The sequence below is a fragment of the Aotus nancymaae genome, unplaced genomic scaffold, assembly GCF_030222135.1.
Source record: "Aotus nancymaae isolate 86718 unplaced genomic scaffold, 86718_ANA_hifiasm-v0.15.2.pri h1tg000006l, whole genome shotgun sequence".
NCBI classification, from domain to species: domain Eukaryota; kingdom Metazoa; phylum Chordata; class Mammalia; order Primates; family Aotidae; genus Aotus; species Aotus nancymaae.
In genome coordinates, this window is record NW_026988417.1 from 66,324,058 (window position 1) to 66,351,239 (window position 27,182).

Consider the following 27,182-nt stretch of genomic DNA (forward strand, 5'->3'; position numbering starts at 1 on the left):
TAGTTTTTAAATTTTTTTTCTTTTCTATTTTTTTTTTATTTTTTTTAGAGACGAGGTTTCACCATATTGGCCAGGATGGTCTCGATCTCTTGACCTTGTGATCTGCCTGCCTCAGCCTCCCAAGGTGCTGGGATTACAGGCGTGAGCCACCGCGCCTGGCGACTATATAATTTTTACTTTTGTGTTCCTGGAAACAACAAACTGGAATGACACAGAGGAGGTTCCTCACAGAAGGGTCACCCCAGACTACAGAACAAAATATGTTGTGAGAAGTAAACATTGATTATATATATATATATATATATATATATATATTTAGTCAAAGTAGCCTCCAGCAAATGTTGGGTAATGTTAAACAGCAGCTATCGTTTGCCCTTCACTGTGCACCTAACCAAGGGTACCCTATGATCACTTTCTCAGGATTCTGGAAGTCATCTGCTTTCCAAACTGACTGATAAATTTTTACATGAATTTTTAAACGTGTTTAAACACACACACACACATGCTATATGTAAGCTCCTTCTAAAAGAACCTACCAATCTATTTCTTTATCCATTTATTAAGCTAACGGAAAAGTCATCAGTTGCTACTAACTATTGTTCAGACTGTTCATAATCTGAACCGAATTTTAAAGCTATTCTTGCTAGGCACAGTGGATCACGCCTATAATCCCAGCACTTTGGGAGGCTGAGGTGGGAGGATATCTTAAGGGCTGATCTTGGCAACATGGCCCGACCTCATCTCTACAACAAATACAAAAATTAGCCAGATGTGGTGGCTTGGACCTGTAGTGCCAGCTACCAGGAGGTCGAAGTGGGAGGATTGCTTGAGCCCCGTGAGTCCAAGGCTGCAGTGAGCCATGATTGAGCTAGTGCACTCCAGCTTGGGTGACAGAGCAAGCAAGACTCCCATCTCTTAAGAAAACAAAACAAAACTGTAAGCTGTTCTGTCTGTATCCCGTAAGATTTAATTTTGTGGCGTTATATCAGGGGTCAGAAATGGGACTTTAGTGTAGGAACACATTTTTTGCTACATAATTGTGTTCATGTTACATTCTCATTTTAAAAAAGTATTTCCTTAAGTTTGAATATTGTGATCTAAATAAAATTTATGAATATTTAATTTCTGCTAAATTTAGGAACACATTTTGCTATATATTGTGTTCATGTTATATTCTCATTTAAAAAACTATTTCCTTGTTTGAATATTATGATCTAAATAAAATTTATAAATATTTAACTTCTGCTAATTTCATCTATATGTATATAAACACATTTCTTAATCCATATAACGAGGATGATTACAACTTGCTATCTACTTGGTAGAGGATGTTGGGGGAAGTATTTGTTAATTTTAAAGCCCAATGCAAAAGAAAGTGTTACTAATAATGTATAGGTACTGTTTATACAACATTGTGATTATCCTCTATCTTTCGAGTTTCAGAGTACAGTACAAAATGACCATACAACTATTGAGAGAACCAACTGAAATCATTTGTCAATCCTCTTTGCAAATGAACTTGTGCAATGTATTTAAACATTTTTAAAAGTTCAACAATTAGTGAATTCCAGTCTTTGATATTACTGTTATGTCAGTTAATTTCTCAACTTTAAATTCCTTAAGAAGAGACTATATATTACATTTTCCTTCTGCAGTCTCTGTAATTCTTAACCATCATGGTACGAACACAGGAATGGAGCTTGCTACATTGGACAGGAGCTTGCTACATTGGACAGGAGCTTGCTACATTGGACATGAACACAGGAATGGAGTTTTTGTCTTCCCCAGATTCTTTGTTGAGACCCCAATGTGACAGTATTTAGAGGTAGGGCCTTTGGGAAGTAATTGATCTTAAGGGTAGAACTCTCGAATTGGATTTGTGCCCGCTTAAGAAACAAGGCTGGGCATGGTGGTTTATGCCTGTAAATTCCTGTGCTTTGGGAGGCTAGGAGGGGAGGATCACATGAACCTAAGTTTGAAGTTGCAGTGAGCTGTGATCGTGCCACTGCACTCCGGCCTGGGTGACAGAGCGAGATCTTGTCTCAAACAAAGGAAAAAAAAAAAAAGGAAAAGACAAAACGAAGATGACGTTTTTTTGCCCTACATTAAGAAACTGAAAAGGAGAAAGCCATATGCAAACCAGACAGAAGGCCCCCAACAGAAACCATAAAGACTGGCATGTTGACAGTAGACATTGTAGCTTTCAGAACTGAGATAAATTTCTGTTGTTTAAGCTCCTCGGTCTGTAGTATTTTTGTTGTAGTAGCCTGAATTAAGTACTCAAAATTTGAATATAGGCTATCATTATCATGTAATCATTTAGGCTTCTCCTTTCCCAAATATGCCTTCTGAAATGTTTGTCAAAAAACTAAATGACTGTAGCCTACTAGGGTGTATATATATATACATACACTTTTAAGAAATGTTTTCATGAGCAATTGTTAGTGATTTCTTAGAATCAGTTAAGATTTCAGTTTTTCTTTCTTATTTAGGGCATTACTTCTCAAAACCAAAGCTACCTAATCTAGAATTGGCTCTTTTCTCTTTATTGAAAGACATCCGCTTGCTATCTTTCTTATCATTGGTTTTCAAGCATTGAACATGCAAATTTGGCTTTTGTTTTTCAAAACTGTGAATTCATTTAAAAGTATAATATGGAACCTCCTACACCATAGATATTAGGTCTGTATTATGTTGCATGATAAAGGTATTCTGTTAAAGCCACAGTGGCACATTTTCCTTTACATTTATCCAAAATTTAAGTGATCATATTTTTGCAATCAAGGTGTATAACACATTAAGACTTATTAAAGCACTGATGATGCTCCCATCTTAAATTCCAGTCACCTGAGTCAATCAAATGCTATGACTTAAGCAACCATTTATCAATAGGATATGTATTTCCAAAGACAAGAAGGAACATTTAGAATTTAGCATCAGGGACAGCAAACATTCTAAGTGTAAGATATCTGCATAGATTCATTTACCTAAAGTAAGACCATATTGAGAATGGAATACTGAATCTCTGCTTATAGATTTTAAAAGCAGTGACTTGGTTTTTCTTTGCTATTTTAATCATTCTGAAATAATCTTACTTTTAAAATCTGTTATTTAAAACAATGTTTTGGTACACTTTAAATGTTCTGTAATGCCAGATCTGTGGGAATAAGAATGTTATGAAAAACATCAACCTGGGATTTAGATCTGAAGACATTTTATAACTGGGTTTTCCTGTTTAGTCCAACACTCTGTACTGTTTTAAAAATAATATAGGGTACAACATTTTCACAAAATGTATATTTAGGTTATTTGAGTCAAAACACAGATGGACTATTATTTTTGTGAAGAACAAGACAGGATTAGTTAATAAGCTATTTATCTTTTCCAAAGAAGAAAAATGATTATAAGTATAGTCATTTACAAAAAAATTAATTTTCATGTATTAATAAAAACAACTTTTCAGTAATGGGAAATAGGAGGGGAAATTTCTTTTCTATAAACATTTAAGTCAGTGTTTGTAAATATGTTGAGTATGTCGAAATGTATGTTGAAAAGGTATGAAATGTGGGATTTTGTTGGGAATGGATGGTATAAAGTGATTATAGAGTAATTGAGATATTAACTATTTGGGGATTTAAGGTGTGAACTAACTCAAGTGTAATGTCCAAGAATTAAATCATTTCTTAAAAGACTGATGTAGTCTGCATATACACATAGCACATATTTTCAAAATTAAAAAAAAAAGACCTTCATGGTCTCAAAAAATTATGGTTTGTTTTATTGTTCAAATAAAAGTGCACTGCATTACATCTGAAATATAAAAAATGTATTTGGAAAATGTTCCTAGTACAGATTTCTAAAACCATGGTATTGTACTAAACAAGCCCAATCCCAGAAACTAAATATGGAGCATTTTAATCTGCATTCCTTGGCTCCACAGTTCTGAAGTAAAGAAAATATAGGGTTTCCCCCCTCCTTTTTTAATAAGATACCCCATCTTAAGAAATTCAGTATTGTGAAACAACACAATTCATGTGTTGTAATAAATATTGGATAGCATCTGTTCTCCAGCAGGATTATCTTAACTAGAAAATAACCCTAGTTAACACAGGAAAGAATTAAGAAAAAAAAATTTATGTCTAGAATAGTGTTAAGTCATATATAAAATACTGTGTTAAATAACATTATTACATCCCTTTTTTAGTAAAGTGCTATGATTTTATTTCATAGCTATATTTATTTGTAGACTGTCTTTTAGCTCTCCCTTTAAATTTGGGCATATTAAACATAGGTGGAAAAACAAATTTATATATTTTAAGACCACTTCTTAAAATAAAAGATATGAATGTAGTACTGTTTACAAATATCTGGGTATGCTTGAGAAGTCATCTTTTTATTCTTTACTCAGGTTTTATTCTTTACTCAGACTTAAGAAATCATTTCATTTTCTTGACAACCAAGGAACCGTATTAATATCATCGACTCTGGGTGATTTATATGAATTTTAGTCAGTGTTTATGTTTTACCAGTGTGAAATTTTGTCTATTTTTTAAAAAAGAAAAATTGATATATACATTACTTGATCTTTATGTTTACTTTCTTTTACATTTTAACCATATAATTAATTTTTCCATGAGACAGGGTAGGACACATAATCTTCTTGGAGACATTACTGTTTATTGTTTCAAGTGGATGGCATATATAAATCTCACTGAGTAGTTTAGTGTGGCCCTGTATCTTACATAAACAGGTTAAATGGAGACTTTATATTGTAATCTGTGTACTCATGTAGCTACCATAAATTGTCTTCATGACAAATGCAAAATTTCTTTTATTACTTGGCTCAAGTTAACTGTTGATCCTTTTCACTGATAATATACAAGTGTAAAAAGCAGAAAGCCTTTAAAATTGAAGAAAGAAATAAGATATTTTCCACTAAATTACTGAAAATTGAAATTTTATGTTGACTGTTGATGACTGAAAAGCCAATGTTAAGAATCAATATCATCCAATATAAAATAGTACATTGAATTGTTTAATAAACAGAATATTAAGAGCTTGTATATGCTGACTGGGAACAGTGGTGGCTTTTTAAATTCTCAGAAAGTCTAAACATTTTATAATTAGAAGAAACCACTGGTGATGATGAAGATGGTCCATCTCTCTGTAGCAGCCATTACAGTGAAAATCTTGACAGAACTTTTTCACTATCAGCAAGGTAATTTTACTGGTATTAGTGGTAAAGGTAAGGAGAGAAAAAAGAGTGAAGAGATAAGTGTGTATTAGTTTTAAAAGTGAGAAAAGGTAATAAAATGACATGGAAAAGCCAGAAATTTCTTCTTCTATATGTGCCTTGCTACAAATAAACTGAAAAGAAAGCAAGATGGGTGTCTGAAAAACCAATGTGGGGAAACATCCAATGATAATGCCCATTATTTTACTTTATACTTAAATTACACAAGTAGAAAAGTTATGCTTATTAATAGTTTAATGTATGAAGGAAACATCCAGATTTCTGAATATGAAGGTACATATCTCACATTAATTTAAGTCTACATAAAGTAGAGCCTCTATACTGACATATTGAAATTTACTTTCTGCTTATCCTTTTCTGTTATGTAAACAATTGTACATTTATTTGCCATTCTAAAACTTCAGGATCAAGTTTACATAATTTTGCTAAATTTCCGTGTTTGCTCAAAAGCAGTTTACAGTACTAAAACCAACCAGCCAAAGAACAGCTTCAACAGAAAGTTATGTCCAAAGGGGAAGAGGGAAAGAAAAAAAGAAAAATGATAAGAAAAATGCTAACTAAGGTAAAACGGATGATGATGGGGAATGGGCAGTCACAAATGATCACAGAAAATAGGTCAGTTAGTAAGATCTTCTGCAAAAAGCCTACACACTTCAGTCAAGCACATCAGTAGAATGATTTGGGAGCATAATTTTTTTTTTCGGCCACTGGTGATTTCCTCCAAATGAAAAGGAATCTGCAGGCTAACAAGCTGATCCTCATCAGCCAAGCTGGTTCATATGCACACTGTTCATGTGAGGTGCCCAGGGTCCAGTCCACACCTATGAATATAGAGCATGTATTTTACAAAATATATATTTAGCATATATTTTATTAAAACTCTTAGAAACTAAGGAGGTACTCTTCAGTTTGCAACATACTAGGAACTAGTGGGAAGAAATGATAAAACCTTTTTTCTATTATTTTCCTACCTCTTATCCATCAAACAGAATCTGATTTACAACCTTTTTAAAAAAAAATCATTACTTGAGTAATTTAGATTCATGGTTGTGGAAGAAAAACAAATCAAAGATATTTAACATATACTAAGCTAAAATGTACAATCATTTCTGTGAATTTTCAGTTATTTATAATACCTTTAATAAATAACCTCTAGATGGCCTTTTCATACCACTAGTAAACTTTAATGTATAAAATCATAAGATAATCACTTTACAACTTAAAATCTTTCATTTACTATTTGCTACCCAGTAGAATACACAGTATCTTTCATAATTTTAACCCTAAACCTGCCTTTGGTACCATTTCCCACAGCCCCCTGCTATACTCCAGCTATATTAAATTTCCTTCAATTTCCTCAACTGCCTATATTCACCATACTCTCTTGCTATCATGAGTTATCTATATCCTATTTGTCTTTCCATTTCTTAAACACAAAATAAATGTTTGTTCACTGAACGATCAGCCTTACTGTTTGAGGGCCATTATTTTCCGTGGAGCTGGAAACCATCTTTATCAGTGAGTTCCAAGAAGGGTCTGCAGCATGAGGGCCATTAAATATGGGTCCTCCAGCACCATCAGGGATAGGTGCTACTGGCGGAATCATTGCATTCCCATACACAGAAAAAGGCATACCCTTAAAAAAGAAAAACACATAAATTAACATCCAAGTCATTGTTCATTTTTCCCAATATAATCAATAGGCTTAAAATTGATATTTGAAACTTCACCTCATCCTGGGAATGTACAACTTATCTTAGATATCTAAAAATTATTACCCATTATATAATTTATTTTAACATTAGATTGATTATACATATGCCTATTATATTGAAAATATTTTGTCAGAAAATTCTCCCTTGAAGAACTAGGACAAAATCAGAACTTTACCCCAACTTTAGGAAAGTCCATGTAGCCTGCAGGAACATGCTGATGGAATGTACCAGAAGGAGTTACAATTCCTGTACTATCTCGCTCCATTGCTTGATGTTGTGAAAATACTCCTGGATCAGACATCGGTCTGTGGATCATAGGATTTCCCATCCCAGGGTTACACCAGTCTACTTTGTCTGAGGGCAAACAAAGAATCAGAAACAAAAATAGTTAATATTTAAAATCAACAGAAAATATTTTCTGTTTTTCTAGTATTTTCCACATTGAACTGTAGATTATTTCAATGTAATGATCTACTTTTATATATTTCCATGTTTGTAGGTAGTGATATTAAATAGTTTAATGAAATAATCTAAAAACCTGGTATTATTAAAAAAAATTGAAGTACAACCTAAAAGGACTGAAAGGAAATATTAATGTGTTCTTAATATGATGAAAGGAAGAAAAGAACATGCTTGCATTAGATATTTTCAGAAAGCAGTAATAAATAAATGTAATGAGAAAGGTCACATGGGGACAGAACTCTTAAAGAAGTGATTAGATACCCAAGACAACAACAAAAAAATAAGAATACAAATCTTTTGGAAATGACTATGAGGCTGGGCATGGTGGCTCATGCCTGTAATGCCAGCACTTTGGGAGGCTGAGGCAGGTGGGTCACTTGAGGTCAGAAGTTTGATATCCGCCCGATCAACAAGGTGAAACACTGCCTCTACTAAAAATACAAAAATTAGCCGGGCATAGTGGTGCATGCCTGTAACCCCAGCTACTTGGGAGGCTGAGGCAGGAGAATCGCTTGAATCCGGGAGGCGGAGGTTGCAGTGAACCAAGATCGTGCCATTGTACTCCAGCCTGAGCAACAAGAGCGAAACTCCATCTCAAAAAAAAAAAAAAGAAAAGAAATGACTATGAAAGTTAAATACTGTTTACATTATAGTTAAATGCATAAACTTAATTTCTAGAGATCAGGATAGAATATCCTACCTTGATTGCCACCAATCCCTTCAAAGGACCAGATGCCACTATGCCCTACTGATGTAGACAAATTGCTCCCAATAACAGATGGAGCTGATGTTCCAGTTTGCCTGATACGTGCAGAACGTTCAGTCCCAATAGGAACTGGAACTTTCCTGTCCTGAGACACATTGCTGGGCTTTTCTGACCCTAATGGTACTGAAGATGGGGCAGGAGATGGTGCACGAACTCCAGAGGATACTGACTGTGCAGAAGAATCTAAAGAAGAGATATTTCAAAATAAAATACAGGTCATCTATAGAACATGTAATTTTATAAAACCAAATCTTAAATCCAGGAGACATTTAAAATATATATTCTCAGAAAAACAAAATGTAAAAATAATACTTAAATAAAAATTATACATATTAAAATTTGGCTAAAGTTCCATGACTTCAAGGTAGAATATGATGTCATTGCTGCAAAGTGTTCAACTATACAGGTAATAAACTATTAAACTAAATAATATTCAAAATGAATTAACCCTTGACATTAAGTAAATGTAGAGCAATAAGACATTTAAATTAAAAAATGAACAACAACAGAATGGAGATGGCTAAAAATCACTGCCTGTGGTAATCTCCAAACTGTATTTCTTGGGAACACTTGCTTTTTGGTATGTTATGATGAAAAAACAAAGAGATTCAGCTATCTAATAAATTTGGAAAACCTAGCTTAAGAGAAAGAAATATGTTTCTTTGTTATTCATCCACTATTTATTTATTTATTTATTTATTTATTTTTAGAGACAGAGTCTTACTCTGTTGTCCAGGCTAAACTGCAGAGGCAAGATCATAGCTCACTGCAGCCTCAAACTCCTGGGATCAAGTGATCCTCCCACCCTAACCTCCTGAACAGCTGGGACTACTGGTATGAGCCACCATATGACTCCAGGGGAGTCATTGCCTAAGCCTGTTTTATCTTGTGAGTACTTAACAGAACACACTTTTACTAATAAGAATCTTTTTTACTTATCAAAACAAGGTGGAGTTCTTAAGAATATTCATTAGTGATTTACGCTCAATATATTATTTAAAAAATCAAAATTATATTTTATGTGAAAAGCTTAAATATTAAAGCACATTTAAATTTAAATGGTTTAAATAATAAAGGAGTCTGAAGCTTGAAAATCAAAACTGTTACCTGCAGATTCAACAGAACTGCAGTTGAACTCCAAATTAGCCTATTATATAAAAGAGAAAGACCTATAGCATCCCTGTTGACAATAAAAGCACTTCAGAAAGAAAGCTATAACCTAAAATTCAAAAATGAGCTAAAAGAAAATGACATGAAGAAACAGCATCATTCAGAATTAGTAAAACAGAAACAATATGACAAAACTCAGGAAAGTATTAGAAGTAAAAGAATATTTCAGCTAGAGACTAAAAAACTCCACAAATTCTGCAATTATACATGCAGTGGAAAACAGACAAAACTACAAGGAATACGTGGACATGTAAACACAAAAGCATGTTTTTTTTTTTTTTTAAACTATATATTGAAAGGCCACACTTAAACCTCTAGGAAAAATCAACCCAAAACAACTAACACCAAGACACAGTCAGGGCAGGCAGGCAGGCAGGAAGGAAGAAAGGATGAACAAATGAACCCTGCTTTCCCCTATATTCATCCCTGGGAGCCTCCTCTAACCTCTGGGTTCACTCTGGTTTCCCTTTTATTTCCTGTATCCTTCTGAAACCAAAGTAAAGCAAAATAACACAACCTTCCACATAGTTTTGATTTTTAAGAAATGGTCTCACTACGGTGCCCACACTGGAATACAGTGGCTATTCACAGGCACAATCACAGTGCACTGCAGCCTCAAACTCCTGGCCTCAAGCCATCCTCCTGCCTCAGCCTCCTACACATTCTATTTTAATAAACAGAATTACTAGGCTTGCCTGTTGACCTGCTCCATTTAAGAAATTTACTCTCTGCACAGATCCTGCCACCCCCTAGCCATAGTTTTTATCAGATGATCCTGTTTTCTGCTTCCTCTTTGCACAGCTATTGGATTAGGATATGCGCTCATCCAGGAATGATCCATTTTAGGCTCGTCAGTAATCTGACTGAAATAGCCTGATTTGAACATAGGAGCTGAGCCAATCACATTCCTCATCAAAGAATGGACAATTGAAGGGTTAATTGATTTAATTAACTATGAAGTTGAACAATTGATGTCCATATGCAAGATAAGATTATGAAGAAGTTTAGGTGTAAAGAGAGCAGAATTCAAGAAACTCACAAGAAACAGACCATGAGTGAAAGACCATAAATCCTCCGAGAGAGAGAGAGAAAAGCTGCCTCTAAGTCCTGGACTGTTTGGAAGATGGTTCTGCATAGCCTTGTATAAACATCATTTTCCTTGAGATTCCCTGGATGGGTCTCTATATTCCTTTTCATAAAATGAACCTAACTAAAATACTTTTCACATCTCTAATTATTATAATTTCTTCAATTAGAAAAAAAAGCAAAATTTAATTCAAAGCCATGTTATTTAAAAACATCAGCTTGCCGGGCGCGGTGGCTCACGCCTGTAATCCCAGCACTTCGGGAGGCCAAGGCGGGTGGATCACGAGGTCAAGAGATCGAGACCATCCTGGTCAACATGGTGAAACCCCGTCCCTACTAAAAATACAAAAAAAAATTAGCTGGGCATGGTGGCATGTGCCTGTAATCCCAGCTACTCAGGAGGCTGAGGCAGGAGAATTGCCTGAACCCAGGAGGCAGAAGTTGCGGTGAGCCGAGATCACACCATTGCACTCCAGCCTGGGTAACAAGAGCGAAACTCCGTCTCAAAAACAAACAAACAAACAAAAAAAATCAGCTTATATATTACATAAACAATAGGTTTCAGAGGGTGGGGTAGATCTAGGTTTTTGTGGGGCCTTGAGCGTACACAATTTTGGTAATCTTTTTTAGAATAATGCAAAATTACAAATAAAAAATCATGTACAGCACTTGGAAGTAGCCCATAAAATGAGGTGCCCTAAATATTTAAATGTCATTGATATCATGGTAAATTCACCTCAGTTTAGAAAAGATAAGAGTCCTGAATGAAAATTGAAAGAGCAATGTGATTCACAAATTCAAAAAGTGGGGCAACTGGGTGTGATGGCTCACGCCTGTAATCCAACATTTTGGGAGGCAGCGGTGGGCAGATCACTTGAGCTCAGGAATTTGAGACCAGCCTGGGCAACACGGTAAAACCCCATCTCTACAAAAAAAAAAAATAAAAAAATTAGCCAAGTGTGGTAGTGCACACCTGTAGTCCCAGCTACCTGGGAAACTGAGGCAGGAAGATTGGTTGGGCCCAAGAGGTGGAGGTTACAGTGAGCCAAGATGTGCCACTGGATTCCAGCCTGGGCAAGAGAGACAGAGCTTGCCAAAAAAAAAAAAAAGGTGGGGGAGGCAAGCATTGTGGCTCACACCTGTAATCTCAGCATCTCTGCATTTTGGGAGGCCAAAGTGGGAGGATCTCTTGAGACCAGGAGTTCAAGACCAGTCTGGGCAACATAGTAAGACCTTGTCTTACAAAAAAATAAATACATAAAAATAAAATGAAAACATTTGCTGGGTGCTATGGCAAGTACCTGCAGTCCCAGCTACTTGAGAGGCTGAGGCAAGAGGACTGCTTGACCCCAGGAGTTTGAATGAGGCTGCAGTAAGCTATGGTCATACACCACTGCATTCCAGCCTGGGTGACAGAGAGAGATCTCATGAGAAGAGGAGGAGAGGAGAGATGAGAGAGTAGAGAAAAGAGAGGAGACAAGAGAGAAGAGAACAAAAAGTGCTCCTACAGTAAAACTACACTGCAATTTCCTCACAGTTTAGTTCAGTGTTTATTAAACATACCCTGAATTTAATCAGGAACAAAAGTAGGAAATAAAAATAAAAGGCATTCTAGCAAAGAATTTTTCTTTGAAAGTTAAAGAAAGGCTCAGAGAAGAGTTCCAGATTATTTGAGACTAAAGAGATATGGGAATTAAGTGTAACTTGCAGTCCTAATTAGAATCCTGGATGAGAGAAAATAATAAAGTTATTATTGTGATAACTGATGAAAAGTAAATATGGACCACAGATAATAATATTATAAAATGTAAAGTCTGTTAAATTTAAACATTGCATGATAGTAGTGGAAGGGAACATTATTATTCTTAGCAAACTAAGTTATTTAGGGGCAAAAGAGTTTGACGTCTACAACTAACTCTAAAATAGTTCAGAATAAAAGTTTTACATACACACACACACAGAGAGGAATATATGATGAAGAAAGGAAGTAATGTAGTTTAATTGGTGAATCTGAGAAAAATACATAACAGATCCTTGAGGTATTCTTGAAAGTTTAAAATTATTAATTACAAAACCTGAGAGACATAATCAAATGCAATGTGTGAGCCTTGAGTGGTTCCTCGTTCAAGAGAGAAACATCTATAACAAATGTTTTGAGGGTGGGTGCGGTGGCTTATTCCTGTAATCCCAGCACTTTGGGAGGCCAAGCTGGGTGGATCACGAGGTCAGGAGTTCAAGACCAGCCTGGCCAACATGGTAAAATTCCATCTCTACTAAAAATACAAAAATTAGCCAGGTATGGTATTGGGCACCTGTAATCCCAGCTACTTGGGAGGCTGAGGCAGGTGAATCACTTGAACCCGGGAGGCGGAAGTTGCAGTGAGCCGAGATCGCACCACTGTACTCCAGCCTGGGTGACAGAGTAAGACTCTGTTTCAGGGAAAAAAAAAAAGTTTTGGGATAATTAAAAATATCTGAATATAGAGACCGATTTCTTTTCTTGAGATGGGAGTCTCTCTCTGTCACCCAGGCTGGAGTGCAGTGGCATGAACTCGGCTCACTGCAACCTCCACCTTCCAGGTTCAAGCAATTCTCCTGCCTCAGCCTCCTGAGTAACTGGGAAAACAGGCACCTGCCACCCTGCCAGGCTAATTATATTTTTAGTAGAGACGGGGTTTCACCATATTGGTCAGGCTAGTCTTGAACTCCTGACCTCGTGATCCACCTGCCTCGGCCTCCCAAAGAGCAGGGATTACAGATGTGAGCCACTGTGCCTGGGCTAGACTGATAATTTTTACTGAATCCATGTTAACCTATTAGGTATTTGATAATGGTATCGTGGTTGCATTAAAAAAATCTTTTAAGTGATGCATGTTTTTAGGTCTAAAGTGTCATATCTGCACCTTATTTAGGAATGGTTCACAACAAGATGGTAGAGAGAGAAAATAAATATAACAAAATAATTGGGAAATTTAAGTGAAGGGAATATGGATATTCCTTGTACTATTTCACTTTTCTTTGGGTCTGAAATTTTTTATAACAAAATAGTTACTGGAATGTGGCAACAATAAAAGCAAATGTAATGGCCTCAATGATATTCTGTATCTACAATATAGCAATATATTCAAAAGCATGAATTAAAAACCTAACCTGGCTGGTGCAGTGGTACACATCTGTAATTTCAGCACTTGGGGAGCTGTGCAAGGATAATTAATATTCTATATGACTGCCATTATTTGACAAATACAAGAAAAACTATGAAGATATAAATTTACTGCATGCCACAACTTAACCTCATGCTTTAACTGGCAATGTACTTTGACATGTGTCTCTAAAATAATTAAAACTTTTTACTCTTTTATTCAGTTAATTCAGTTAACTATTACCGATTCTAGTATTGCTACTTAGAAGCAATTTGTCAGTTTTTTTTTTAACTGAGTCTTATTATAATTTCCTTAAGAGATAAGCAACTTTACACCTTTACCTCGAAAACAAACATATCTAACCTTACTACAGAATTGTCTTAATTTGAGTTAAATTCCCTATTGCTGACTGATCTTCATTAGTTTGAAAATCTAGCCTGGGCATGATGGCTCATGCCTGTGATCCCAGCACTTTCAGAGGCTAAGGTAGGCAGATCACAAGGTCAGGAGTTCGAGACCAGCCTGAGCAACATAGTGAAACCCTGTGTCTACTAAAAATACAAAAATTAGGTGGATGTGGTGGCACATGCCTGTGGTCCCAGCTACTAGGGAGGCTGAGGCGAGAGAATTGCTTGAATGCAGGAGGTAGAGGTTGTAGTAAGCCAAGAAAGACCATGCCATTGTATTCAAGCCTGGGTGACAGAGCAAGCTCTGTCTCAAAAAAAAAAAAAAAAAAAAAAAAAAAAAAAAAAGGCGCCGTGGCTCATGCCTATAATCCTAGCACTTTGGGGGGCTGAGGTGGGTGGATTGCCTGAGGTCAGGAGTTCGAGACCAACCTGGCCTACATAATGAAACCCAACTCTACTAAAAATACAAAAAATTAGCTGGGCGTGGTGGTGTGCGCCTGTAATCTCAGCTACTGTGGAAGCTGAGGCAGGAGAATCACTTGAACCTGGGAGGTGGAGGTTGCAGTGAGCCGAGATTGTGACATTGCACTCCAGCCTGAGCAAGAGCGAAATTCCATCTCAAAAAAAAAAAAAAAAAATTTAATTGCTGCTTCAAAAGTCTGCCTGTAATTATGTGATAATGTGAAATCAGTTGTGTTGTTTATGCAGATGAGATTTCTTTTTTCTTTTGCTCTGTTGCCCAGGCTGGAGTACAGTGGTGTGATCTTGGCTCACTGCAACCTCTGCCTCCCGGGTTCAAGCAATTCTCCTGCCTCAGTCCCCAAGTAGCTGGGATTACAGGCGCACACCATAACACCTAACTAATTTTTGTATTTTTAGTAAGATGGGCTTTTGTCATGTTGGCCAGGCTGGTCTTGAATTCCTGGCCTCAGGTGATCCATCTGCCTCCGCCTCCCAAAATTCTAGGATTACAGGCAGAAAGTCACTGTGCCCAGACTAGATGAGATTAAAAGACGAACTAAAAGGATGTAATTTTCACACTTAAGGGTAGAAATCTTTCTCCTTGGAAGCTGTATTCTCAAAACTAAAAGTAAACATAAATTAATAACAGGTATAAGGATTAATTTTTTTCCCTCTAAAAATGATACCTCAGGACAGGAGTGGTGGCTCACACTTGTAATCCCAGCACTTTGGGAGGTAGGAGGATTGCTTGAGTCCAGGAGTTTGACAAAACCAGGCTGGGCAACATAGTGAGACCCTGTCTCTAATAAAAATAAATAATAATAATAATAATAATCCCTCTTAGAAAAACTTCAATATTTTAGGTTTGATATAACCTACGTTGATTCTAATCATTTAAATACTAAGAAATTTTTTTGAATTTCCACAGATTCCAAGAGTACACATTACATTTTTATGGTATTAAAATTATGATGAGGTTTAAAATCTGCTGTTTTTAAGAAAACATATATGCAGATTCTTATGGAATTACAGTGCATAAAACTCACCATTTGATGCTGATGAACACGGAGTCAACAAACTAAGCGGGGAAAAATGCTGTCTGTTAAAGTTAGCAGCTGTGGGTGCTCCTCCAAGGGGTGCCCCAGGTCCGTACATCTGACCTCCTGAAAGGTTTGAGGCAAAATTTCCCAAATGTGTTGAAGAAGGTGTTACAGAACCATATGGCGAGTCCATATTGACAATACCTATAATGTAGAAGGTCATGATAATTTATAATAGTTACCCCTACAAGAAATAGACACACCCTACTTGGCCCTAAATATATTCAAAACTATTTCATATTATAAAAAAAAAATCCCGGCTGGGCATGGTGCCCCACACCTGTAATCACTTTGGGAGGCCAAGGTGGCAGGACTGCTTAAGGCCAGGTGTTCAAGACTGGTCTGAGCAATACATCAAGACCCCACCTCAAAAAACAAAATACAAACAAACAAAAAAATTCCTGTAATTCCAATACTTTTGGGAGGCCACGGTGAGAGGACTGCTTGAGCCCAGAGTTTGAGACCAGGCTGGGCAACATAGTGAGACTGTCTCTACCAAAAAAAAAAAAAAAAAAAAAAAAAAAACCCACCAAATTAGCCAAGTGTGGTGGTGCATGTTTGTAGTTCCAATTACTTGGGAGGCTGAGGTGGGAGGATTGCTGAGCCCAGGAGGTTAAGGCTGTAGTAAGCTGTGATGGCACCACTGCATGCCAACCAGAGTGACAGAGTGAGAACCTGTCTCAAACACACAAAAACCGACAACTATATAGATACTTATAAAAGGAACAATTATCACATTATACTGTTAAATTCAAATTATAATTTACTGGGAACAAATTATATTCTTGATTGCAGCACTTTCAGCACTAGTGGGCATTAATGTTTTAGTTAAAAAAGATCATAGTTTTCCTTTACATGGGCTTTTTGTCAAAGTAGACTTTTGTTGCCTTTACTGATCGTAAAATTAATGCAAATTTATTTTAAAAACCCAAACCCAAAAACCATATATGTAACAGAAAGTGAAACTTCCAGGATTTCTTGTTTCAAAAACAAATGTGTGTGTATCTGTGAGAGAGAAAAAGAAGAGGAAGAGTAAATGTTTATCTTTAGGGATCTTTAGAAAACATTTTTTTTTAATGTTTATTTTTAGGGATAAAGGTAAAACACCTACTCTTCTTCCTCTTTCTCTCTCACAGATACACACATTTGTTTTCAAAATATATTCATTAAAAAAAGTACTACAAATGTCTACACACTAAGCTATTTACACAAATAACCTATCTGATTTTAGTCTAATGGGTTAAAACTACAGAAAAATAAAGAAATAACTGTCAATGATTTTTTTTAAATTCAGGAGACAGGCCTTTCACTGCACTCAGGGTAGAGTGCAGTGGCATCATTACTATAGCTCATGGTAGCCTCAAACTCTTGGGCTCAAGCAATCCTCTTGTCTCAGCCTCCTGAGTATCTGGGACTACAGATGTGTGCCACACACCTAGCTATATTTTTGTTTTACCTTTTAATAGCTTTCATAGAATACATGTTCAATATTGGATTTTAAATAGGTTTAAGGACCAAATCGTTGTATAAAACTAGGGAAAAAAGGGCTACAGATACGATTCTACAATGGAGAGATCTGATGATTACATATTAACCACTTGGCCAAGCTTTCCACAGCCAATACTGGAACAATTTATCATTTTTTCTTTCTTTTAAGAAGACAGGAGATTGCTCTGTTGCCCATAGCTCACCACAGCCTCCACCTACTGGGCTCAAGCAATCCTCCTGCCTCAGCCTCCTAAGTAGCTGGGATTACAGGTACATGCCACCACATCCAGCTTTTTCATTTATTTATTTTTGTAGCGACAGGGTCTCACTATTTTGCCCAGGCTAGTCTTCTGGACTCAAATGAGCCTCTGGTCTCAGCCTCCCAAAATGTTGGGATTAAAAGTATGAGCCACCACATTCAGCTAATCTGTCATTGATAAGATGCAGTGTGAGGTTCAAAACATCACCTATATGATGCTCCTTTCAGAAATGTTTGATCTGAATCTAAGCATGGATTAACAAAATAGCTGAATTAAACTTGCCAAAGGAGTCAACGTCAAGAACTGCAGAGGAAGGCAGTAGAATGCTTTAGATGGAGGGAGACCAAAGACACATAACAGCCAAAAGTAATGTGTGAACCTTGATTGAGTCTTGGATCAAAAGGCAGGGAAAAGAGATACACACAGGCAGAAAGAATATATTTGGGAAAATGGTATTTTATGTTGAGTGTTATTATCAAATTCATTCTCATTTCTTTGATGCAGTAATAGTGGCATAGCTGTGAAGGCAAACATTCTAAAGATATATATCGAAGTATTTAGGGGTAAAGCATCATGTTTAAAAGTTATCTTCTCATGATTTGACAAAAGATGGGGAGGAAAAGAAAACAGAGATAGGATAGAAAGAGGGAAAAGGAGGAAAGAAGGATGAAGAAGGGGAGAGACAGGTAAGACAAGACAAGAGAGGGGGTGAAAAGGAAAGGAAGCAGCAAGAAGGAAAAAAGAGGATGAAGGAAAAGGAGGGGGAAGTGAGGGAGAGAGTTTGAAAAGATGTTAACACATGGAGAATATGTTAATAAATGTGGAAACATAAAGGTATTTATTATGCTGTTTATTCTGTTCCTTAAATTTTTTTTTTTTTTTTGAGACGGAGTTTCGCTCTTGTTGCCCAGGCTGGAGTGCAATGGTGCGATCTCGGCTCACCGCAACCTCCGCCTCCTGGGTTCAGGCAATTCTCCTGCCTCAGCCTCCTGAGTAGCTGGGATTACAGGCACGCGCCACCGTGCCCAGCTAATTTTTTGTATTTTTAGTAGAGACGGGGTTTCACCATGTTGACCAGGATGGTCTCGATCTCTTGACCTCGTGATCCACCCGCCTCGGCCTCCCGAAGTGCTGGGATTACATCCTTACATTTTTATGTGACTTAAAAAAACTTTTCAAAATACAAACAATAAAAACAGATCGGAGTTTAAAATACAAATGATCAAATTATTTACATAAGAAAAGTTAAAGGAAGAAAATTATATATGGAACACAAAATGAACTAGGAAGAAGTAGAGAGACGCGAAAATTCGTATCTGAAAGAAGTTTAGGAGAAAATCTTCTCAAGTAATAAAAGGATGAGTACCTTTAACTCAAAATGACCTGAATTAGGTAATTGACTTGTAGTTAAAATTCAATGCTAATTTTGGCTTTAATCAACTATACACTCCCAAAAAACCTCACCTTCCTTACAGAGCGGAACTTTCTTCTATACCTTTTCAAAAAATAGGAATGTATTTTTTTGTTCTCTAATCTTAATTTTAGCCTTCCTGAACACCACACCTAGATTATCACATTTTTGGAAAGGTAAAGTATTAAATTCCAACCACTATAAAAATCAAACTTAAAAGCATTTTCAAAGCTTTCTCTATGAACATTGAAATTTAAATTTCATAGTTTGTGTTGAATGTTTATTCTTAATTTTTTTTTTTTTGAGACAGTGTCTGGCTCTGTCACCCAGACTGGAGTGCAGAGGTGTGATCTCGGCTCACTGTAACCTCTGCCTCTAGGGCTTAAGTCATCCTTCCACCTCAGCCCCCCCAGGTAGCTGGGACTACAGGGGTGCACCACCATGCCCAGCTAATTTTTGTATTTTTGTAGAGACAGGGTCTCCCCATGTTGCCTAGGCTGGTCTGGAATTCCAGGGCTTAAGCAATTGACCCACCTTGGCTTCCCAAAGTGCTGGGATTACAGGCATAAGCCACTGTGCCAAACCTATTCTTAAAAGAAATTTTTTTAAAAAACATTCTAAAAATGTAAAAACAGGCAGCAGGCCAAATTTGGCCTATAGACCATAGTGTGGTCATCTCTTACATAGACTCTTTAATTACTTGAAATGCTTACATTAAAACCCAATAGCTTTAAATGCAAACTGGCATCCTGGATTAGATCCTACAACAGAAAAAAGATATTACTGGAAAAACGTGTGAAATCCGCCTAAAATCTGAAGTCTAGTTAGTAGTACTATACTAATATTAATCTTTTTAGTTTTGAAATGTATCATGGTTATGTAAGATGGTCACATGAAGGGAAGTCGAGGAATTATAGAACTCTTCATAAGTCTAAAAATATTTCAGAGTAAAAAGTTTTTTTAAAAAAAGCAATAGCTTACAATCAGGAGATCTTTATTTCTTCTAGATATATCAGTGTTGTCCCAATAGAACTTTCGATAATAATAGAAATGTTCAGATCTTTGCAGTCCACATTGGTAGCTAACAGCCTCAAGTGTTTTTTAAGCACTTGAAATATGGATAGCCTGACTAAGAAGCTAAACTTTTTATTTTTAAAATTTTCATTAATTTAAATTTAAAGTGCACACGATTACTGGCTACCATATCAGACTGTGTAGCTCTACTTTTTAAATAATTTTAGAAATAAAAAAGATAATCAGAAATAAAACTCAATTTTTAAAATCTCTGTTAGTATTTGAAATAAATGTAAACTTTTGGTGACATTACCTTATTAAAGTAAAACATAAGAGACTTCTAAAAGAGAAAAATATGCCTAGGCCAGGCGTGGTGCCTCATGCCTGTAATACCAGCACTTTGGGAGGCCAAGGCAGGCAGATCACCTGAGGTTGGGAGTTCAAGACCAGTTTGGCCAACACGTTGAAACCGCATCTCTACTAAAAATCCAAAATTAGCTGGGAGTGGTGGTACATGTCTGTAATCCCAGCTACTAGAGAAACTAAGGTGGGAGAATCACTTGAACCTGGGAGGTGGAGGTTTAGCCTGGGTGACAGAGCCTGTATCTCAAAAAAAACAAAAAAAAGAAAAAAAAAAATGCCTGACCAGAAGACTTATGTATGGAAAATTAAATAAAAATCTATTGTAGCTTTTTAAAAGATTTTTAAAAACCCACCATACTAAATGCAAATAATACAACAGCATCTGAGTTACCTGAATCCAACAATCTTTGTCTATATTGCCCAGTAAGAGAGTAATAACATTAGAAAATGACCAAGAATTGTCATATCACTTGTGCAAATGAGCAGCTGCAGAATGTCTGAAAATATAAACTCACCTGAGGGACTTGGAGCAGGTCTCTGTAATGGTGGTCTAAAACCTGGAGCTTTGGAAGTATCAGACTGATGTAAATGATCTGAATTTGGCAAATATGAGGATTTTCCTGATAGCATAGATTCTGGTGTTGACTGAGATGAAACAACAGATCCTCCCCAGAAGGCATGAGCAGAAGTAGGGCTGTTTTCAAACAATGTGCTAAAGGGCCCAAATGGTAAGGGGGCACTGAAATTGGGAGCAATAGGCTTATTTGCAGGATGTACTGAATTCTGACAAGCACTTTGTGTACTTAAGGTCGAAGGTAGCTGGACAGAAGAGGGAACACTGTGAGGTCTTTTAATGTGATTGACACTGAGGACTGCAACAGATGAATTTTGCACTGAAGCTGAATTCTTGTGAGGGGCAGTTGTGCCATGAGCGGGTGGTCTAATAGTAGGGGTTTCCATTTTAGGAGCAGGCTGGGGGCATCCCATTTGTGTCTGAGGCATAGGGTAAGTCACTGGGGCAGTAGAAGGCACCGCCACTGGAGCAGAACTTGTTGCTAAAGGAGGAACAGTCATTCTAACTTCCGGGGGAGGAACCTGAGACTGCTGAAGAGGTGGTCTTGGTTCCTGAGAAACAGATCCCGGAGGTTGTTGCTGATTAGAATGAGCTGATGAACTCCCAGAAGAACTGCTGCTGTTTGGAGGTCTAGTGTTTGTTGTTTCTACTACTGGTGGACTACCTGCTTCCTGTTCAGAGGAAGATGCCACTTTATTTGGAGATGCTGATCCACAATCCAAAGGGCTGTTTCTAGAAACCCCTCCTGGCTGGGCTGGTGGTGATGGGGAAGATGGGGATGATACTGGATAGTGTTCTTTGGCAGTAGGCATAGGATATGTGGCATTTGTGGGTGCAGTACTGTTGTTGCTTGCCGTGGTTGTGACTGTTGTTGTGGTGGCATTGGATGTCTTCACAACTGTGACAAAAAGCTGCCTTCGGACAGAAGGTGAACTTGGACTGCCATTTGTAGATGTACCAGGCACCGTTGAAGCTGATGAACTGGTTGTAGTTGTTGGGCTTGAAGTTAAAGAACCTGCTGAATTCACCTGAGAACCACTGCTGTTCTGATTGCTATGGCGAGGCACCATGTGAGGCTTAGGCGAGTTAGTAGCTCTGGCAGGGCTCAAAGGCCTGACAGGAAAAGGACCCCAAGTGGATTGAGCTGGTGGAAAAGTACCTCCAAAGTGGGTCATGGGCAACCTTGGTGGACGGATCTGCTGGAAAGTCTGAGCAGCAAGCAAAGCATGTGCAAACTGTGGAGGAGGATATGCTAATGGAAGAGAAACTGGAAAACCAGGCCTCACATTATTCACTGGGTTCTTAATGGTTTTGTGAGTGGATGCAGAAGAAATTGCAGGCACAGTGAGTGCTGTGGCAGTTTGAGATGTTGATGACAGAGCTACAGTTGTCATTTTAATTCCCATTAAGGAACTGTTAGCAGCAGTGGTGGTAGGTGCTGATGACCCTATTTTGGAATTTGCTGAGGAGCTTTTCAAACGATTCTTTGGAATAAGTTCATCAATTTCTTTGTCTGGATCCTTGATCAAAGCATTAATCAGCTGAGTTGCTTGTCTTGTTGATTCAGTGCCACCCCTATAAGTTGAGAAAAAAAAGTTAGGTAGAATTTTCCTTACTTTTAAGTATGCAAAGCCTTTTTTAATATGTATGTATGTACACACACACACACACACACACACACACACACAAATTTTGTGTACATACATACACACATACCAAAGGACAGATAACAAAAGCTGAGCAGCAATTTTCTTACCATTCTTGAGATATTCTATAAACAAAGCAATAAATTGTCCTGAATGACTATTTTTCAGAGAAATAGTAAATGACTTATTTTTCAAAAATACATTTCACTATTGTTTGCTTAGACTAAGAAATCATTTTCCTACTGTAAAATACACTACAGTTAGAAAAACCACTGCACACAAAAGCCTATGTAATCTACAATGTTACTGAAACATTTGATTAATACTAAAAATATTGAAACTGAATCAACACTAAAAATAATATAAGTAAACAAGGTAAATAATACAACCGAGTAAGAAAACAGTATTTTATTTTAAATCCTGGTATCTGGGATGACTCCATCTACTATAAATTCATTAGTAGTTTGTCTATTAGTAGGATAATTATTTTAAGTCCTCTGGGAATATGTCTTAAAATGAGGGAGGAATCCTGATAGTGCCAACAATAGCCATATAAAACCTTAGTGCTGGATCTTCAGGAAAATATTTGATATTTATGGAAACCCAAGGGAGAAATTACCCATAAAGGGTATCTGGTTGCCTCTTTTTTTTTTTTTTAATTTTGTTTTTTTTATATGAGAGTTCAGGAGGAATGGTTCCCACTTTTCTAGATAAGATACGCTGTGGCTACCCAACTACCCAGGGAAAAACAATTCAGAAAGAAAAGACAATGAATAAAATACAGAGATTGCTACTTGCTTTCTTATTTTTCAGATATGATGTAACTATTAGCCCTTCCATATACTGCAAAGGGGTATCTGCCTCACACCAACTTATAACTGCCATCTAAAAAATATAAAACTCTTTTTCAAAGAAACTTGAATTTGCTTTAAAGTAATTAAATATAGCTTTCTATATTCTTATGATTTCTTATAACATCACTTTTAAGAATATTCAGGCATAGATATATTCGATGAGTTATTCAAGATAAGTTATATTGTCACTTCAGATTCAAATCTAGTTCAAATTCTAAAGATACAATCTCAGAATAACAAATCTCAAAGGTAATTTGAGAAGGACAAAAACCCGCTGCTTAAAATGTTGGAAACTTCCTCCCTAAAAATCTCAGAACAAATTTTTAAGCATGTCACATAAACAGTTTATGTACAGAAACTGTTTATTTAAACTTTTGCTACACATGCATACAAAATTCCTATAATACTCTCTAAAACACTCCACAAAAGTATATTAACTAGGAAAAAAGAAAACTATAAGGTTTATCTTCTCAAATACCAATAAAATTCCCATTTTAAAAAGTACACTATTTAATACAAAGTTCCCCTGAAAACTCATATGGCTGTATTTCATTAAGCTATAGTGCAATAAAATAAAGGAAAAAAATATGAGAGACAAAGTTTTGCCTTATAGTGATTATCCGGTCTCCAGTCTTGTCTTTCTGTTTATCGATATCTATGTGTGCACCAGTAAACTCCCGAATAGCATTGATATTACAGCCTCCTCTTCCAATCACTCTGGATATCACAGTTGATGGAACAGATACTTTTTTTGACCTGTTTAAAAGTGGTAAATATAAATTAAGATTAATCATTAACAATAGTAGTTGTAATCTTAAAAAGGAGAAAGAGTATTACTAAAATGTTTTTCTGTAAGTACGGACTATTGTTGAATAAACCTCTTCTATTTACTCTTACTCTAGATGAACAGAGACAAGGCAATCAGGAGCAACAGACAAGCTTTATTATAACTTCTCATCTCACTATCAAAGACTGTTTGCTTTGTTAATTATCATTTTTCACTTGTATCCGTAAAGCAGATACTATGCAGACATGTGCTGTGCTAATGCAAATACTCATGGTAAATAAGATAGGCATGGGTTTCTGCCCACACATATTGACTATGCACACAGTAATTATGAAAAAAACACCACCATGTCATGAGTGTTGCAATAATATGTGTGTACACGCATATATATATGCTGGTTGGGCATCTAATTAAAGCTTCAAGAGTCAAGAAAGACTTCTTGTGGGTCCCTTTTGGTGCTTTACTCATGCTTCTTTTTATTCTCTAATATATATAACCCAAAGAATGATATTAAAAATTCGGGACTGGGCATGGTGGCTCATGCCTGTAATCCCAGCACTTTGGGGGCCAAGGCAGGCAGATCACTTGAGGTCAAGCAAGAGTTTGAGACCAGCTTGACCAACATAGCAAAACCTCATCTCTACTAAAAAAAAAATACAAGAATTAGCTGGGCATGGTGGGATATGCCTGTAATCCCAGCTACTCAGTAGGCTGAGGCAGGAGAATAGCTTGAACCTGGGAGGTGGAGGTTGCCACGGGCTGAGATCATGTCACTGCCTTCCAGCCTGGGCAACAGAGCGAGACTCTGTCTCAGGAAAAAAGAAAAGAAAAATTCACTATTTCCCTGTATTCTTCTAGTGGCATTAAAATGACTATCCACAAATATGAAAACTTGCTAAAAATGTTTAATAATGTGTGGAAAAAGAAAATCCTACTAGAATTTAAAAAGCAAAATCTGAGGCTGGGCAGGGTGGCTCAAGCCTGTAATCCCAGAACTTTGGGAAGCTGAGGTGGATGGATCACCTGAGGTCAGGAGTTCGAGACCAGCCTGGCCAACATGGTAAAACCCCATCTCTACTAAAAAACACAAAAAATTAGCTGAGTGCGGGGTGGAAAGGCTGAGGCAGGAGAATCACTTGAACCTACGAGGGAGAGGAAGTTGTACTGAGCAGAGATTGCACCACTGCATTCCAGCCTGGGCAACAAGAGTGAAATGCTATCTCAAATAAAAAAAAAAAAAAGCAAAGTCCATCTAAAACTTGCAAAATTACATTTTACTTTTAAACATTCAGGTTCAGGAAAGGTACAGATTTCCTTTTTCTTTTTTTTGACAGAGTCTTTTTCTGTCACCTAGGCTGGAATGCAGTGTGATCATAGCTCACTGCAGCCTCGAACTCCTGGGCACGAGCAATCCTCCCACCTCAGTTCCTCAAGTAGCTGAGATTACAAGCATGAATCATATGCCCAGCTAATTTTTTACTGTTCTTTGTATACACAACTTAGTTACCTGACAATTCTTTTTTCCCTAAAGGGCATAATAATCAGCCAGTGATCATAATTTCCAAATTAGTGAAAAACTTATTTGTATAACACAACATTAAATGCATATACAAAAACCAAATTATCTTATTATTGGATAGAGAATATTCTGATGATATGATTTCAAGCAGTCTAATAGAGTGTGTATGTGAAGGAGTCAGAGAGAGAATGTATGTGTAGTATGTGAAGACAGAGACAGAAATAAACATAGATACGACAGGGACATGATTTGGTCCAAAATTAGGATGAAATAAACCAAAAAACTGTATGCTGCACTTAGGGATTAACAGTACAAAGTTTGGTTCACTATAGCTTTTGTTTCAGATAACCAAAAGTTTAAATTTTTGTAAAATTTCTGGAAAGTTCTTTAAGTTATCAAAGAGTTACAATGGACCATATTCTTTCTGGATTTCAGGTGTCTAACTCCTTTTAAGTTTCTGATATTGTATTCCTACTCTTTGATATATATTATTTTTAAAATCCCAAGCAAAACAAAATATTTTTATCCTGAAACCCTTGAAATAAAGTTATCTTATGATTTAAAGACAACAGTTATTATTAGATCAACAGTCCTCATTCATCAAATGTTTACAAGTAGCTTTTACAATATTTCTTTGTATTATATAAGGCTTTGAGATAACAAAGCTGAAAAAGACACAATCTAAAATAGTTCTTAAAGCAAACTCCAATACTTTTGAGGGGCCAAATTAACATATAATTTTTTTTTCCATCTGAAATATGGCACAGGCTTTCTCTGTTGGTCAAATTTAGCCTTGAACCATCAGCTTGTTTGCAAAGTTTAAAATAGGAGAAATTTAGTTAAAAGGTAAATAACACTTCACTGTAATATAAAGCACATAGAATGAGAAAAAATACTCACCTTCTTACAACTTCTTTCCATCCTTCTTCCCTCTTTTGCCCACGCTTAGGACTTGCTACTGTTAACTTCCCATTTGGAGAGGAAAGGGGAGATGGACCAGATTTTGTACAAGTAGATAGAGAATTACTGGTCCCTTCGTTGACAGTCTCTGACAATCTTTAACAGACAGAGGGAAAGTACACTGAATATGGAACAGACGCAGAAGTTTTAAATGATAAAGGTAGTCTACTACACAATTTTTTAAAATTTATTTTTAAATAACAAATGAGGACCTTATTTTTCACTTCTCCTCAAGATTTAGCATATAATATAAACAGCCAATTTTATTTTTTTCTTTCTGAAACAGGTCTTGCTCTGTTACCCAGGCTAGAATACAATGACAGCTCACTGCAGCCTTGACCTCTTGGGTTCAAGGTGATCCTTCTGCCTCAGGCTCCTGAATAGCTGGGACCACAGGCAGATGGCATCACATCGGTTAATTAAAACAAAAAATTATTTGTAGAGACAGGGTTTCCCTATGTTGTCCAGGCTGGTGTTGAACTCCTGGGCTCAAGCAATCCTCCTACTTTGGCCTCCCAAAGAGCTAGTATTACAAGCATGAGGCATTGCACTCAACCTAAAGAACCAACTTTAAGAAGATACAATCTAGGGGACACATTTAGCAGAGTTGAATCACAGTAATTATCCCTTTGAAACCACAATCAATACTTTTCATATGCTAAGTTTAACAACCAAAAAAAAGGAATTACATGGTAAAAATAATTTGATGTCTCACTAGTACAAAATCTAAATAAAAGCTTA

The 27,182-nt window shown here is 36.6% G+C and overlaps 1 protein-coding gene across 3 annotated transcripts in view; it reads right to left on the reverse strand.

Moving 5' to 3' along the window:
* Nucleotides 1-5,014: 5,014 nt before the first annotated feature.
* The window catches only part of ANKRD17 (ankyrin repeat domain 17), a 177,630-nt gene continuing 155,462 nt past the window's right edge, over nucleotides 5,015-27,182 (reverse strand). For all 3 annotated transcript variants that reach the window (XM_012464408.2, XM_012464409.3, XM_012464415.2), the window contains 8 exons: nucleotides 26,382-26,537; nucleotides 23,782-23,931; nucleotides 20,617-22,250; nucleotides 15,512-15,709; nucleotides 8,132-8,380; nucleotides 7,145-7,323; nucleotides 6,726-6,890; nucleotides 5,015-6,075 (listed from right to left, as the gene is read on the reverse strand). In XM_012464408.2, the coding sequence (XP_012319831.1) occupies nucleotides 6,016-6,075; nucleotides 6,726-6,890; nucleotides 7,145-7,323; nucleotides 8,132-8,380; nucleotides 15,512-15,709; nucleotides 20,617-22,250; nucleotides 23,782-23,931; nucleotides 26,382-26,537 (2,791 nt within the window). In that variant the 3' untranslated portion in view covers nucleotides 5,015-6,015. The remainder of the gene's footprint in view (nucleotides 6,076-6,725; nucleotides 6,891-7,144; nucleotides 7,324-8,131; nucleotides 8,381-15,511; nucleotides 15,710-20,616; nucleotides 22,251-23,781; nucleotides 23,932-26,381; nucleotides 26,538-27,182) is intronic.